Genomic DNA, 13,882 nt, shown 5'->3' on the forward strand with positions numbered 1-13,882 from the left:
GGATCCTGCTTCGTTCCCACAGTCTACGAGTCTCTCGGCGCAGGCCATTGCGGCAGCTAGGGTTTGGACCCTATTCTCATGTATCTTTGTTTTGGCCCACGGCTGTAGACCATTTATGAAAAAGAACACCTTGTCCTTCTCTGCTGTGCCTCTGATATCCAGCATCAGGGTTGAGAACTGTCTGACGTAGTCCCGTATGTTTCCCGTGTGTTTCAGGGCTACTATTTTCTCCATTGCTATATGCCCTACGTTTTCGGGGAGGAATTGTTCCCTCAACTCTCTCTTGAGGTCCTCCCATGAGTCGATGGTGCACAATCCATCCTCGATGTCTTGCACCTTCGTACGCCACCACAGTTTGGCGTCGTCTATGAGGTACATCGCGGCTACAGTCACCTTCTTGTCGTCGGTACAAGCCGTTGTGGCTTTGAAGTACTGTTCGACGTCAAAGATGAAGTTCTCCAACTCTTTGGCGTCCCGATTCCCTTTGAAGGCTCTAGGGTCTGGGAACCTTAGTTTGTTGGATCCTGTACTAGTTTGTCCAGCCGCGACACCTTCCACGGCTTTCATGGTAATTTCAATTCGAGTGCTCATGGCGGCCATCCTTTCTTGGAGGTCGTCGACTGTTGTTCTGAATTCATCAGCCAATCCATTGAACAAACTCATCATTGTGTTTTGTAGTACATCGAACTCTTCGCCACGTCCCTCTTTGTGTGCGACAGAGCTGTCCGGACTATCAGACGGTTTTGGGCTGCTCGTAGGAACAACTCTTTCTTCGAGCGAGGTCACTCGAAACAACAGTTCTGCGATTGGCAACCCATCCAGGCGGTTGCCCATTGCGTCGACTTGGACGACTTTTTCACTCAGTTCGGTCACCCGTGTTTCCAGGAAACGGAGGGTGTCAGGGACTTCTTTGAGGAACAGCATTTCCTCCTCTATTAGCGTAAGCCGGTCGGCTTGTGCTTTGGGTGTCGACTTTGTCGTCGACATGATCTCGGTCTATATGACGTTACGGAGCTAACAAAGCTCTGATACCACTTGACACAATCGCGCTTTCGAAGGCAGCGGACTAGCGATTGTGCGGCACTCACTTTCTAGCAACAAGTGAGTTCAGCCTATTTGTTCTTGCGTCGCCTACGGCCAAGCGACGTACGGTCAAGCCTCTAGCCTCGGTTTTAAAAGAAGGTTTTAGAAAACGAGGAGAGAGAGAGATTTTAGAAAGAGAGATTTTAGAAAGAGACGTTATATAAGCAAGCAAGAGAAAGATAACAACGGCTTAGCATATATAACCTTGGGTAGGGAGAAGTTGACGACTAGTCATATCCCCCTATAGTACATTCTGGGCCATTTTAGTTCTGGCAGGCCTAGACATGATATTTTTGAGGTGTCATACAGAATTACAAAAGGAAAAACACTAGAATGAAAGACATGACAAGGGTTTGGCTTGTCATGGGCATGCGGCCTGGACAAGCATGACCGTGACACCTGGCACAGCATGTCCTCTAGACTCCATGACTGGGCGGCGCCGCTAGTCCAGGTGGTTCACCTCTTCCTGGCACAGCATGTCCTCTAAGACTCCATGACCTGTTCAGCCACCTCTTCTTCGAGTTGACGTTAACACAGTCTTCCGGTCACCTCTTCCACCGTTAGGTCATTCACGTCAAGCAATTCCGGTCACCTCTTCCACTGTTAGGTCATTCACGTCAAGCAATTCCGGTCACCTCTTCCACCGTTAGGTCATTCACGTCAAGCAATTCCGGTCACCTCTTCCACCCGTTAGGTCATTCACGTCAAGCAATTCCGGTCACCTCTTCCACCCGTTAGGTCATTCACGTCAAGCAATTCCGGTCACCTCTTCCACCCGTTAGGTCATTCACGTCAAGCAATTCCGATCACCTCTTCCACCCGTTAGGTCATTCACGTCAAGCAATTCCGGTCACCTCTTCCACCCGTTAGGTCATTCACGTCAAGCAATGTCTCACTTGAAATCGCGACTAAACGATGGCGATCGTTGTCTCCCTAATCACTCGCTCAACGACAACTCGACGCCTCGGCGTGGAGGAGTAAGCGAGCCTGCTTGGGATGGACCCCACGCAATGTGTTTATTTTCGCGCTTTGCATTTTCTTCTACTCGAACTTGAGACCTATGCTTTGTTAGGTCGACGCTCTAACCACTTGAGCTATTCAACTTGACTGTTGATAGGTTGGCTCCTCCGCAATGATATACCACCGATGGCTTCAACCGGGCTCTGATACCACTTGTTGTATTTCGATAATCAGCTAGGGAAATCCTTTTCTTTTCGGTGAGAGGAAATCGTTGACGGAAAGTTGTTGGAAGAAAATAAAATGCTTAAAATAACAAAGAGAGAGAATTGCTTTGCTGAAATATTGACTGTGCTTAATATCAGGTGGTGGAATCTTGTGAACAGATTTAACTATTTAAATATAATTTATCCTAAAAATGGTTGGAGAGTGGCCAACTAAATCTGTGCCACTTCCTACCAAACAATCAGCAGTTGAGTTGGCAAAGAACCCAGTGAACCATGAAAGAAGCAAACACATTGACGTTCGATTTCACTTTATCCGAGATCATGTGAAGGAAGGAAGCGTGGAATTGCTGCATGTGGCAAGTCAAGATCAAGTTGCGGACATCTTTACAAAACCACTACCAAAAGTACTTTTCAACAAATACAAGAAGATGATTGGCATGATAGATGGTAGGAGCATTTAAGTTTATGGTGAGTTTTGTTGGAATAAATTTAAATGCTAAAGGTTAGTTTTTGTTTTAAATAAAGTTAATGTCAACTTTATAAATTGGTTATGTTAGGAAAACTAATTTGGAAAAGCCCGTCGAAAGAAAAAGGCCTAGAGTTCTTTAGGGGAATGATGGTAGAGGTTACGAGAGTTTCTCTCACACTGTTATTACTGATAGAAAAGGTATAAATATATAATCTCTTTCCTGTAAAGTCAGAGCAAAAGAGTAGAGAGTAAGAGAAAAGAAAAACAAGAAGTACAGTGTAATAGAAAAAGGTTTTTTCAGTATTTTTTGTCACCTTGTCCCTCCCTTCTCGACATTTCCTTCGCAAGTACACGAGTAGTACTTTCACAAAGCGGTATCGAAATGTTCGATTGTTAGTGTGTGTGAGAGTTACTTCACAAATTAGTGAGTTTATTTTAACACCACCCACGTTCAACAGAGGCAAGGTGGATCCCGTGACAGTGGAGACATGGCTGGTAGCAATAGAGACAACCTTTCCGTATATGAACTACCCTAAAGAATATCAAGTTCACTGTGCAACATACATGTTGAGTGTGGGGAACATTCCTTGGACCCGGTTTAGGTTGAGAAGTACTAGCCCGTTGTGGCAATTATGCTAAGATTAGATAAAGAAGATTTAAACGAGATTCTAAGAGTACATGGTTCATGTCCAACTGGGGGATAAAGCCTTATACGAGGCAGCACAAGTGGCGACAACAAGTTGTTGGGCCACAATCGTAAGACATAGTTAATGGTATTAGTTCTCTAAGGTTAGAAGAGGATGTGACGTGAGGGAAGAATGCTCAAGAACCGACCCTAGTTTGACACTAGGATTGGGTAAGGAGTTGAAGAAAAGCTACAAGTGGCACGACACAAAGATCACACTTGTGAGTAATTACAACAAGCTCAAGATGAGTCGACTAGGATTATATAAGATTGGGCTTTGTGCGAGAGTGCTTAGTGACACAATCGCGCTTTCGAAGGCAGCAGACTAGCGATTGTGCGGCACTCACTTTCCAACGACAAGTGAGCTTAAGCCAATTTGTTCTTGCGTCGCCTACGGCCAAGCGACGTATGATCGAGCCTCTAGCCTCAGTTTTAAAAGAAGGTTTTAGAAAACGAGGAGAGAGAGAGATTTTAGAAAGAGAGATTTTGGAAAGAGACGTTATATAAGCAAGCAAGAGAAAGATAACAACGGCTTAGCATATATAACCTTGGGTAGGGAGAAGTTGACAACTAGTCATATCCCCTTATAGTACATTCTGAGCCATTTTATGTCTGGCAGGCCTAGACATGATATTTTTGAGGCGTCATACGCCCTAGAATTACAAAAGGAAAAACACTAGAATGAAAAGACATGACAAGGGTTTGGCTTGTCATGGGCATGCGGCCATGGGCAACACGCCCTAGACGAGCATGACCGTGACATCCTCCCCCACCTAATTGGTTGACGTCCCTGTCAACCGACTACTTTCAAACCTTGCGATGTGGGTGGCGGCGGAGTTCAGATCTTCGAGGCGTTCCCAGCTGGTTTCCTCTGTAGGGAGATTCTTCCATTTGACAAGGAATTCACGAATCGTCCGTACAGGTCTTCCTATCTTCCTAACCCTGTCGGCTAGGATCTCTTCTACCTCTTTTGTTTCTTTTTGCTTCAGATCGATGCTCGATCTCGTGACTGCATTTCGTTGGTTGTCGTCTGGGTCAGGGTGGTAGGGCTTCAAGTTGCTCACATGAATTACTAGGTGGATTTTCATCTACGCGGGTAGTGCAACTCGGTAGGAGGTAGCCCCGATCTTTTTAAGGACTTCAACCGGGCCTTCATATTTTCGAACTAGTCTCTGGTTCTTTTGGCTGCAAAATCTGATCTGTTGTGGTCTCAGCTTGATGAGCACTTGATCTCCTGCTCGGAATTGAAGGGGGCGACGCTTCTTGTCCGCCCACTTTTTCATATGTTTGGAAGCCTTCTCTAAATATGCCTGGGTTATATCTGTCGTCTGCTTCCATTCTCTTGTAAAGTTGTGAGCTTGAGGGTTTTTTCATGCATAGGGATGATCAATAATATGGGATAAGGCCGGTTGTCTTCCACTTACAATTTCGAAGGGACTCTTTCCCGTAGACGAGCTTGTTTGGCAATTGAAGCAAAATTGGGCGACATCTAACAGTTGTATCCAGTTCTTCTGGCGAGCGTCGACGAAGTGACGTAAGTACTCTTCGAGCAAGCACTTGAACCGTTCTGTCTGTCCATCGGTTTGAGGGTGATAACTCGAGGAGATGTTTAAGGTTGTTCCCAAGAAGGCGAATAACTCAGTCCAGAATGTCCCAATGAATCTGCCATCCCTATCACTAATGATGCTCGACAGAATGGCCCATAACTTTAAACCGTGCTTGAAAAATAGTTGGGCTGTGAGTTCCGCCAAGCATAATTTGGGAGTGGGGATGAATGTCGCATATTTTGAGAATCGGTCGACGATAACCAAGATGGCGTCATATTCCCCGACTTTTGGGAGGTGTGTTATGAAGTCCAGAGATACACTTTCCCATGGTCTTGTTGGCACAGGTAGAGGTTCTAAGAGTCCTGAGACTTTGGTTTTCTCGACTTTGTCCTGTTGACAGATGAGGCACGTCTTGGTGTATTGCATGATGTCGTATCGCATGTTTGGCCAGAAGTACCCCTTCTTTATTAGGGCGTATGTTCTTTGCCACCCAGGGTGTCCGGCCCATAAGGTATCATGACATTCTTGAATGAGCTTCTTCCTCAGTTCCCCCGTTCTTGGGACATACAATCTGTTTCCTTTGGTCATCAGGAGGTCTCCCTCAACCCAAAACTGTCATGTTTTCCCAGCTTTAGCTAGTTCGACGACGGCTTTGGCCGATGGGTCTTTATGTAAATGTTCCTTGATGATGTCGCGCATCGATCCATCGATCTTACTTGAATGAATATGGGCTAACATGCACAGGGCCGCATGTTCGCCCTTCCGACTCAGTGCGTCGGCTGCTTGATTGTTCTTTCTTGCTTTGTGTTCGAACTTGAAGTCAAATTCGGCCAACGACTCCTGCCACCGGGCTTGTTTTGCCGTTAATTTTGGTTGATCGAAGAAGTGACAAATGGCGCTGTTATCCGTCTTCACTACGAACTGTGATCCCAAGAGATACTGCCTCCAGACTCGAAGGCAATGGACTACAGCCAGCATTTCTTTCTCGGAGACAGTGTATCTTCGTTCGGCATCGTTGAGCTTTCGACTTTCGTAAACGATGGGGTGGCCTTCTTGAATAAGAACCCCACCTAGAGCAAAGTCGGAAGCATCCGTTTCTATTTCAAATGGCTTTGTAACATCTACCAACCCGAGGACAGGGCCCCTCGTCATGGTTGTTTTCAGATTTCCAAAGGCCATTTGACAATCATTTGACCACGACCAAGGGTGATCTTTCTTCAACAGCTCTGTTAATGGGGCGGCTCGTCGTGACAACCCTTCAACGAACCGCCTATAGTAGTTGGCTAATCCTAAGAAGGACCGCACCTCGGATACGGAAGTAGGAACTTTCCATTCTTGAATAGTTTTTATCTTGTCGCTATCCATACTGATTTGTCCACATTTGACGACATGTCCAAGGAAGTTGATGCATGTCTGTGCGAATGCACATTTCTCTTTCTTCACATACAGTTGGTTCTGCCGCAGCTTGTCAAACACCAGCTTCAAGTGCACTTTGTGTTCCTTCAGGGTTTTGCTGTAGACAACTATGTCGTCGAGGTATACTATGACGAATTGGTCCAAGTATTCATAGAAAACTTGGTTCATCAACGTGCAGAAAGTAGCTGGGGCGTTTGTCAAGCCATAGGGCATTACTAGGAATTCAAAGGCCCCATATCTTGTTACGCACGTCGTCTTGGGCTCGTCACCCTTGGCAATACGTACTTGGTAATACCCGGATCGCAAGTCCAACTTCGTGAAGTATTTGGCCCCGTGAAGCTGGTCGAACAAGTCAGATATTATTGGTAGTGGGTATTTGTTGCGTACCGTCACCTTGTTTAAGGCTCTATAGTCTATGCACAGACGCAACGTCCCATCCTTCTTCTTCTGGAACAGTACGGGGGCCCCGTAAGGTGCCTTTGCCGGGCGGATGAATCCTACCGTCAACAACTCATCCAGTTGTTTCCTCAATTCGGCTAGCTCGGGCGGAGCCATCCGGTATGCATTCTTTGCTGGCGATTTAACTCCAGGGAGAAGTTCGATTTCGTGATCAATGCCTCGACGAGGTGGTAATGTTTGGGGTAAGCTCTCTGGCATTATGTCAGCATAACTGTTTAGTACTTCCTTGATTTCATTTGGGACAGTTTCCTCGGTGGTCGCCTCTTCCATTAATGGTATGGCCATGAATGTGGGTTCCTCTCGTGCGAGTCCCCTTTATAATTGTATGGCCGAGATCATTCGAATATTACCTGGTTGCTTGATGCTTGCAGGTATTACTGTGGGGTTGCAGTCGGTGATCACCAAACATTTTGCTAGTGGCATTGGGATGACTTTGTGTTCCAGGAGGAACTCCATCTCCAGTACCACGTCGAAGTCGTCCATGCGAACCACGACAAGGTCTAGCTCCCCTGTCCAATCCCCTATCTTGAAGGGGACTCATTTGGAAACTCCCACAATAGGCAAGGCCTCACAGTTGACAGCTTTCATTTTTCCCAAGTCCTTTCCTATGGTGAGTCCCAATCTTCGGGCTTCTTGATCGGCGATAAAGTTGTGGGTTGCTCCTGAATTTATCAGGGTGCTCTTGCTCGGTTGAGAATTTATTACCGCATCTACAGACATGAGTCCTTTTTCTATTATCTCCTTCGGTTCGACCTTCCGTTGGAGGGCTGACAAGAATTTAAGCGCGCCCATTCGGGGATTATCTTGATCTTCCTTCTTGTCTAACATAGATTCGACCCTTGCGTCATTGGTCTCTTGAATAGACACTTGGAGCGCAGTGAGAGAGGCCCGATGAGGACAGTAGAATACTTTGTGGGGACCTTTACACAGCATGCATTGTAAAGGCATCGTCGGGTGGTTCCTTTGATGGTAAGGCCCTCGAGATGTCCCCGCTTGATTGTTCTGAGGAGGTCTATCCGTCCATCCGCTCGGTCTGTTGGGGCTTCCATTTCGATGACCTGGTGGCTTGTATGTTTTGCCCCCAGTGTTTGGGGCCGGTGTCGTTCTTCTTTGGGATCCTGCTTCGTTCCCACAGTCTACGAGTCTCTCGGCGCAGGCCATTGCGGCAGCTAGGGTTTGGAGCCTGTTCTCATGTATCTTTGTTTTGGCCCATGGCTGTAGCCCATTTATAAAGAAGAACACATTGTCCTTCTCTGCTGTGCCCCTGATATCTAGCATCAGGGTTGAGAACTGTCTGACATAGTCCCGTATGTTTCCAGTATGTTTCAGGGCTACTATTTTCTCCATTGCTATATGTCCTACGTTTTCGGGGAGGAATTGTTCCCTCAACTCTCTCTTCAGGTCCTCCCATGAGTCGATGGTGCATAATCCATCCTCGATATCTTGCACCTTCGTACGCCACCACAGTTTGGCGTTGTCTATGAGATACATCGCGGCTACAGTCACCTTCTTGTCGTTGATACAAGCCGTTGTGGCTTTGAAGTACTGTTCGACATCAAAGATGAAGTTTTCCAACTCTTTGGCGTCCCGATTCCCTTTGAAGGCTCTAGGGTCTGGGAACCTTAGTTTGTTGGATCCTGCATTAGTTTGCCCAGCCGTGACGCCCTCCACGGGTTTCATGGTCACTTCAATTCGAGTGCTCATGGCGGCCATTCTTTCTTGGAGGTCGTCGATTGTTGTTCTGAATTCATCAGCTAATCTATTGAACAAACTCATCATTGTATTTTGTAGTACGTTGAACTCTTCGCCACGTCCCTCTATGTGCGCGACAGAGCTATCCAGACTACCAGATGGTTTTGGGCTGCTCGTAGGAGTAACTCTTTCTTCGAGCGAGGTCACTCGAAACATCAGTTCTGCGATTGGCAACCCATCCAGGCGGTTGCCCATGGCGTCGATTTCTTCGACTTTCTCACTCAATTCGGTCACCCGTGCTTTCAGGAAGCGGAGGGTGTCAGGGACTTCTTTGAGGAACAGCATTTCCTCCTCTATCATTGTAAGCCGGTCGGCTTGTGCTTTGGGTGTCGACTTTGTCGTCGACATGATTTCGGTCTGTACGATGTTACGGAGCTAACAAAGCTCTGATACCACTTGACACAATCGCGCTTTCGAAGGCAACGGACTAGCGATTGAGCGGCACTCACTTTCCAACGACAAGTGAGCTTAAGCCAATTTGTTCTTGCGTCGCCTACGGCCAAGCGACGTATGATCGAGCCTCTAGCCTCAGTTTTAAAAGAAGGTTTTAGAAAACGAGGAGAGAGAGAGATTTTAGAAAGAGAGATTTTGGAAAGAGACGTTATATAAACAAGCAAGAGAAAGATAACAACGGCTTAGCATATATAACCTTGGGTAGGGAGAAGTTGACAACTAGTCATATCCCTCTATAGTGTTCATTCTGAGCCATTTTATGTCTGGCAGACCTAGACATGATATTTTTGAGGCGTCATACGCCCTAGAATTACAAAAGGAAAAACACTAGAATGAAAAGACATGACAAGGGTTTGGCTTGTCATGGGCATGCGGCCATGGGCAATACGCCCTGGACGAGCATGACCGTGACACTTAGCGCATGAAGAAAGTTGTGTGTAAGGTATTTGTTACGAGGTAGCTAAGAAAAATGAGGAAGAAGCCTAAGGCGTGTTGAGGAAGCAATACTACACATCAATAACATAGTTGTGGGTGAATGAACTCTAACACGCTAGTCAAAATGTGGGCCTTAACGGAAGTTGTTTGACGCATTAATGTGAGCTAGAACAAAAAGTAAGGAGATAAGCTTGGGCACGTTGTTAAAAAAAAAGCAAGCTCACTAGTGCGATAGAAGTGGAGTTACTTAATATTATCAACGTTCGTCAAATGATATTATGAGTCTTGGTCAAATGATGGAAGAAGTTAGTTAATTTATTCTTCAAGTGAGAGCATAGGAGGATCCACAATACATGGTGAACCAAAGAATTTTTGTTTTGCCTCTTAAATTTACATAGATACACATGAAGAAGAATTAGATCTCCATAAGTTAGTGTTGTTCACGATCGAGGAGTTGACAACCTATCGTGAGGTAGCTATTGAAACGATGTGGTAGGAGGCCATGCAAAAGGAGCTTAAAGCCATTAAAAAGAACAAGAAGTGGCCACTCATTGACTTACCGCTCAGACACAAGCCCAACAGTTTGAAGTGGGTGTTTGAGTTGAAGAAGAATAGTGATAAAAATGTCATCAAACACAAAACAACACTCATGGCAAAGGGATATGTGCAGCAATAAGGAGTTCTTTTCACCTTTTGCTAGACTCGATAATGTATGGTTGATTATCGCCCTCACAACTCAACACGAGTGGGAGGTCCATCACTTGGACGTCAAATCATCATCCCCAATTGGTGACTTCCAAGAAGATGTGTACATTGCCCAAAGTGTACAAGTTATTAAAGAGTTTAAGTTTCATGAAGTGCTTGCAAGAACAAGCAATGTATACAGGAAACAATGGAGCTAAAAACACTTATAGTTGGCGTGTACATTGATGACATGATCATCATTAGTATAAGTGTGGAAGGCATTAAAGAGTTCAAGCAACAAATGATGAAAGAATTTGAGATGGCTGATCTCGGGTTACTCATGTACTACTTCGGTATTGAAGTGAACCGTAGGAGATTGCATCATGCTAAATTCATCGGCCTATTGCTAAGAAGATGTTGCACCTTGCTCTCTAGTACTATGTCGGGATAGCTAGGTTGCAACCCCTAACCGTAAACTCGCATCACTGGTGAGAATCTGCTTAGCATATAGGAATATGACGCCACCCACTTAGGGCAGGTGGTACATTAGAGGGTACTACTACTAAGGGAGCTCTGGTTGGTTTAGTGGAGAGTCTATCTTGCACCATCTAAGAGCCTAGAATAACATGAAAATGAGGAGCTTGTTAGAAACCAATGGAACTTCTAGCTAGCACTTAGTAGTATACATGTATGGAGTTATAGAGGACGACTTAGAGGTTACTTGTAACAAGTAGCGACTCCACTATACATGTTAGGCTCTCTCTAGCTCGAGACAAAGAGGACATTTCAACTTATGTGGGGGAAGTATGATGGCAATATGGACCATGGAGAGTAGGAATTAGGCGGCTAGGTACACCTAGAAAACCCGAATAAATCTCGATGGGTGACTTACCTTTTTGGAATAGGAAAAAGTATGGTATATTTGCTTAGAGAGCCTCATAAGGCTAGAAAGAACTCAAGTCATGGAATTAATTTAACTCACTACATGAACATATACCTTAAGAAACACTGAAAAGAAATTAAATGAGTACTTATAAGTAAGCTACTTATGGAATATTTTTGTACTCATTCCTACTCTTTTTTATTTTACCGATCGATAATAGGTATTTATTAACGGGAGAGTATAGAGCCATACAGTTGTAGGTAGGGAGACCTCTAGATCGAATGGTACTTTTAAATTTTATTTTAATATCGCTTGCTTGAAACTTGTATCATTTTGTTAACTGTTTTTTATAATAACTAGCAAACTTGTATTGTTTATCTCTTTTATTGTAAGTTTTTATTATTTATATTCAAAATTAACTCTTTGTATTTACGAAATTGAAAAATTTTATCCCTTTTTTTACCTCCACGTTAGTTTGTGATTCAAAAATGTGATAGTTACAATATATTGAGATATTTTATTATATTTAAAAATAATTTAAATAAGATACTGAATTTATTACATATTTAAATATATTATTCTAGATTTGACAAAAAAAAAAATCATCCAAATTCTTTACAAACAACTCTAAAAAATAATACTTTCTTCTCTAGGAAGAATTGAGAATTCTCTAGACTTATCCTTGTGTAAGAGATCTGTCTTCGTCCTATGTTCCAGCTACAGTACAAAAAAAATTTGATTGCTAGGAAGAAGTATCAAATCTTGTTGAGGAAGTTTTATGTCGTTGAACACGTCCAAGAGACTTGTCGACCACGGCTAAGTCTTAATCCATCAATCTAAAACTTTATAACACTATATGTCCAAATATTATCTAATATTATTAGCTATCAATTGAAAGTTTAGAGTTTTATTAGACATAAATTTAAATATGATAGAGACCTAAAACGGAGAGACACAAATTTTGTTCAAAAATCCATGAAACTACAAATTTGTGTATGCAACTTTTTTATATGGAAAAGAAAGAGTTTGTAGGTAAAATGAGAAGAAAGGGGAAAAAAGGTGGAAAAAGTATGAGAGAGTTGGAGAAAAGATGTGAAGAAAAGGGTTGAATACTGAGTATCTACTAGGAAACCCAACAACCATTAGCTACAAAACAAAGCTCTCTCACTCACATGCCACAAACTTTTAACATCAATGCTTTCTTCAAAAGACATATGAAAAGGCGCAGAAACTTCCTTCTTTTCTTCTTTCAAACACACTCATAATCCAATGGTACACATAAGAAACCAACTCACTTTCCCTTTCCTTCTCTTCCCTATATATGCCACTCAATGCCTCTCTTTCCCTACCCAACTGCCAAATATGTCCATCAACACCGATCTTGAAAAAGATTGTATTGAGATTCACGATTCCTGGGATCGAAGAAGCAATAGCCTCGTTCGAGTTCTCGCCACTCGAAACCTGATGGAAAGACAACAAATGAGGAAGATTTACAAGGCAATCTATGGTGAAGAGTTGGTGGAAAGACTAGGGACAACCAATGTTCAAAAGGAGAGGAAAGAGTTAGTAGCTCAAGCTTTGTCGTTGTGGATGCTTGATCCTCATGAACGCGACGCGGTTTTCGCCCGGGAAGCGCTCGAACAAGGAGACACTAATTACAAGGCTCTTATTGAAATATTTGTGGGGAGAAAATCAAGCCAAATCTTTCTCATTAAACAATCTTATCGAGCAAGATATCAAACCAAATTGGAACAAGATATCATCAATATAGACCCTCCTCACTCATATCAAAAGGTAAAGCAAGCTCAGGCCCACCGCTAGTAGATATTGTCCTATTTGGGCTTTCCCTTTCGTTCTCTCTTTGGTTGGGAAGCTCAAAGAGGACAATATCTATTAGCAGTGTGCCTGAGCTATTACAAGTTTAAACTTTTTTTTCTGGATGTATACAAAATTGACATAAATTTGCAACAGATTCTTGTAGCATTGGCTGCCTCACACAAAGCCCATAATGCAGATGTTAGCCAACATATAGCAAAGTGTGATGCTAGAAGGCTGTATGAAACAGTAAAGGACAATTTAGTAGCCATAGAAGAAGCTGTTCTTGAAATGCTCACTAAAAGAAGCATTCCACAGCTAAAGCTTACTTTTTCATGCTACCAACACATATTTGGACATAACTTCACCAAGGTATTAAAAAATTTTACATCTCAACTATTTTCACATATCATATCATCTGAGCTATACTCTTACAGGCTCTTAAGTTACGAAATTGCGGAGAATTCGAGAACGTCCTACGTACAGTCATCAAGTGTATATCTAATCCTCCAAAGTATTACGCCAAGGTATACACACAATAATCATTTTATTTTGAAAAGATTTGCATTTGAATATGGTTGAATGAATCAGGTGGTTTACAAAAGCATAAAGGGTGAAGAAAATGATAATGGAGCATTGAGAAGAGTATTGATGAGCAGAGCTGAGGTTGATTTGGATGAAATTCAAAGGGCTTTTAAAGGGAAATATGGGATTCATTTAAGAGGAGCAATATGTGAGAGTATTTTTTGTGAAGATTATAGAGATTTTCTTGTTGCGTTGGCTATTAAAACAACATACTGATTACACCATACAACCAAATAGTGTTATTTTGATTCAATGGCTTTGGAATGCTCGATATCAAAAATTAATAAACGATCGATCGCATTCAAATACGTAGACGAAAATAGATTAAAACTTAAATTACAACCATTAAATGTTACTTAAATTTAAAATTTTACAAACACCTCACATTTTCAAAACTATAATGTATTTACAACCCAAAAAAAAAAAAAAAAA

General features: G+C 43.1%; 1 protein-coding gene across 1 annotated transcript; it reads left to right on the forward strand.

The window, feature by feature from the left end:
* The first annotated feature begins 12,319 nt into the window (after positions 1-12,319).
* On the forward strand, positions 12,320-13,703 carry LOC111453583 (annexin D8-like). The gene is made up of 4 exons (XM_023094727.1): positions 12,320-12,844; positions 13,022-13,237; positions 13,303-13,392; positions 13,457-13,703. The coding sequence occupies exons 1-4, from the start codon at positions 12,320-12,322 to the stop codon at positions 13,664-13,666; spliced, it is 1,041 nt and encodes a 346-aa protein (XP_022950495.1). The 3' UTR covers positions 13,667-13,703.
* Positions 13,704-13,882: the final 179 nt, after the last annotated feature.

Source organism: Cucurbita moschata, unplaced genomic scaffold (assembly GCF_002738365.1).
Source record: "Cucurbita moschata cultivar Rifu unplaced genomic scaffold, Cmos_1.0 Cmo_Scf00001, whole genome shotgun sequence".
Lineage (NCBI taxonomy): Eukaryota > Viridiplantae > Streptophyta > Magnoliopsida > Cucurbitales > Cucurbitaceae > Cucurbita > Cucurbita moschata.

What these genes read in the sequence shown, in the direction of transcription:
- LOC111453583 (XM_023094727.1), top strand. Translation starts at nt 12,320, where the DNA reads ATGGTACACATAAGAAACCAACTCACTTTCCCTTTCCTTCTCTTCCCT. An exon ending in CTCCTCACTCATATCAAAAG is followed by an intron (nt 12,845 to 13,021) that starts GTAAAGCAAGCT and finishes AATTTGCAACAG; the next exon opens with ATTCTTGTAGCATTGGCTGC. An exon ending in CTCCAAAGTATTACGCCAAG is followed by an intron (nt 13,393 to 13,456) that starts GTATACACACAA and finishes TGAATGAATCAG; the next exon opens with GTGGTTTACAAAAGCATAAA.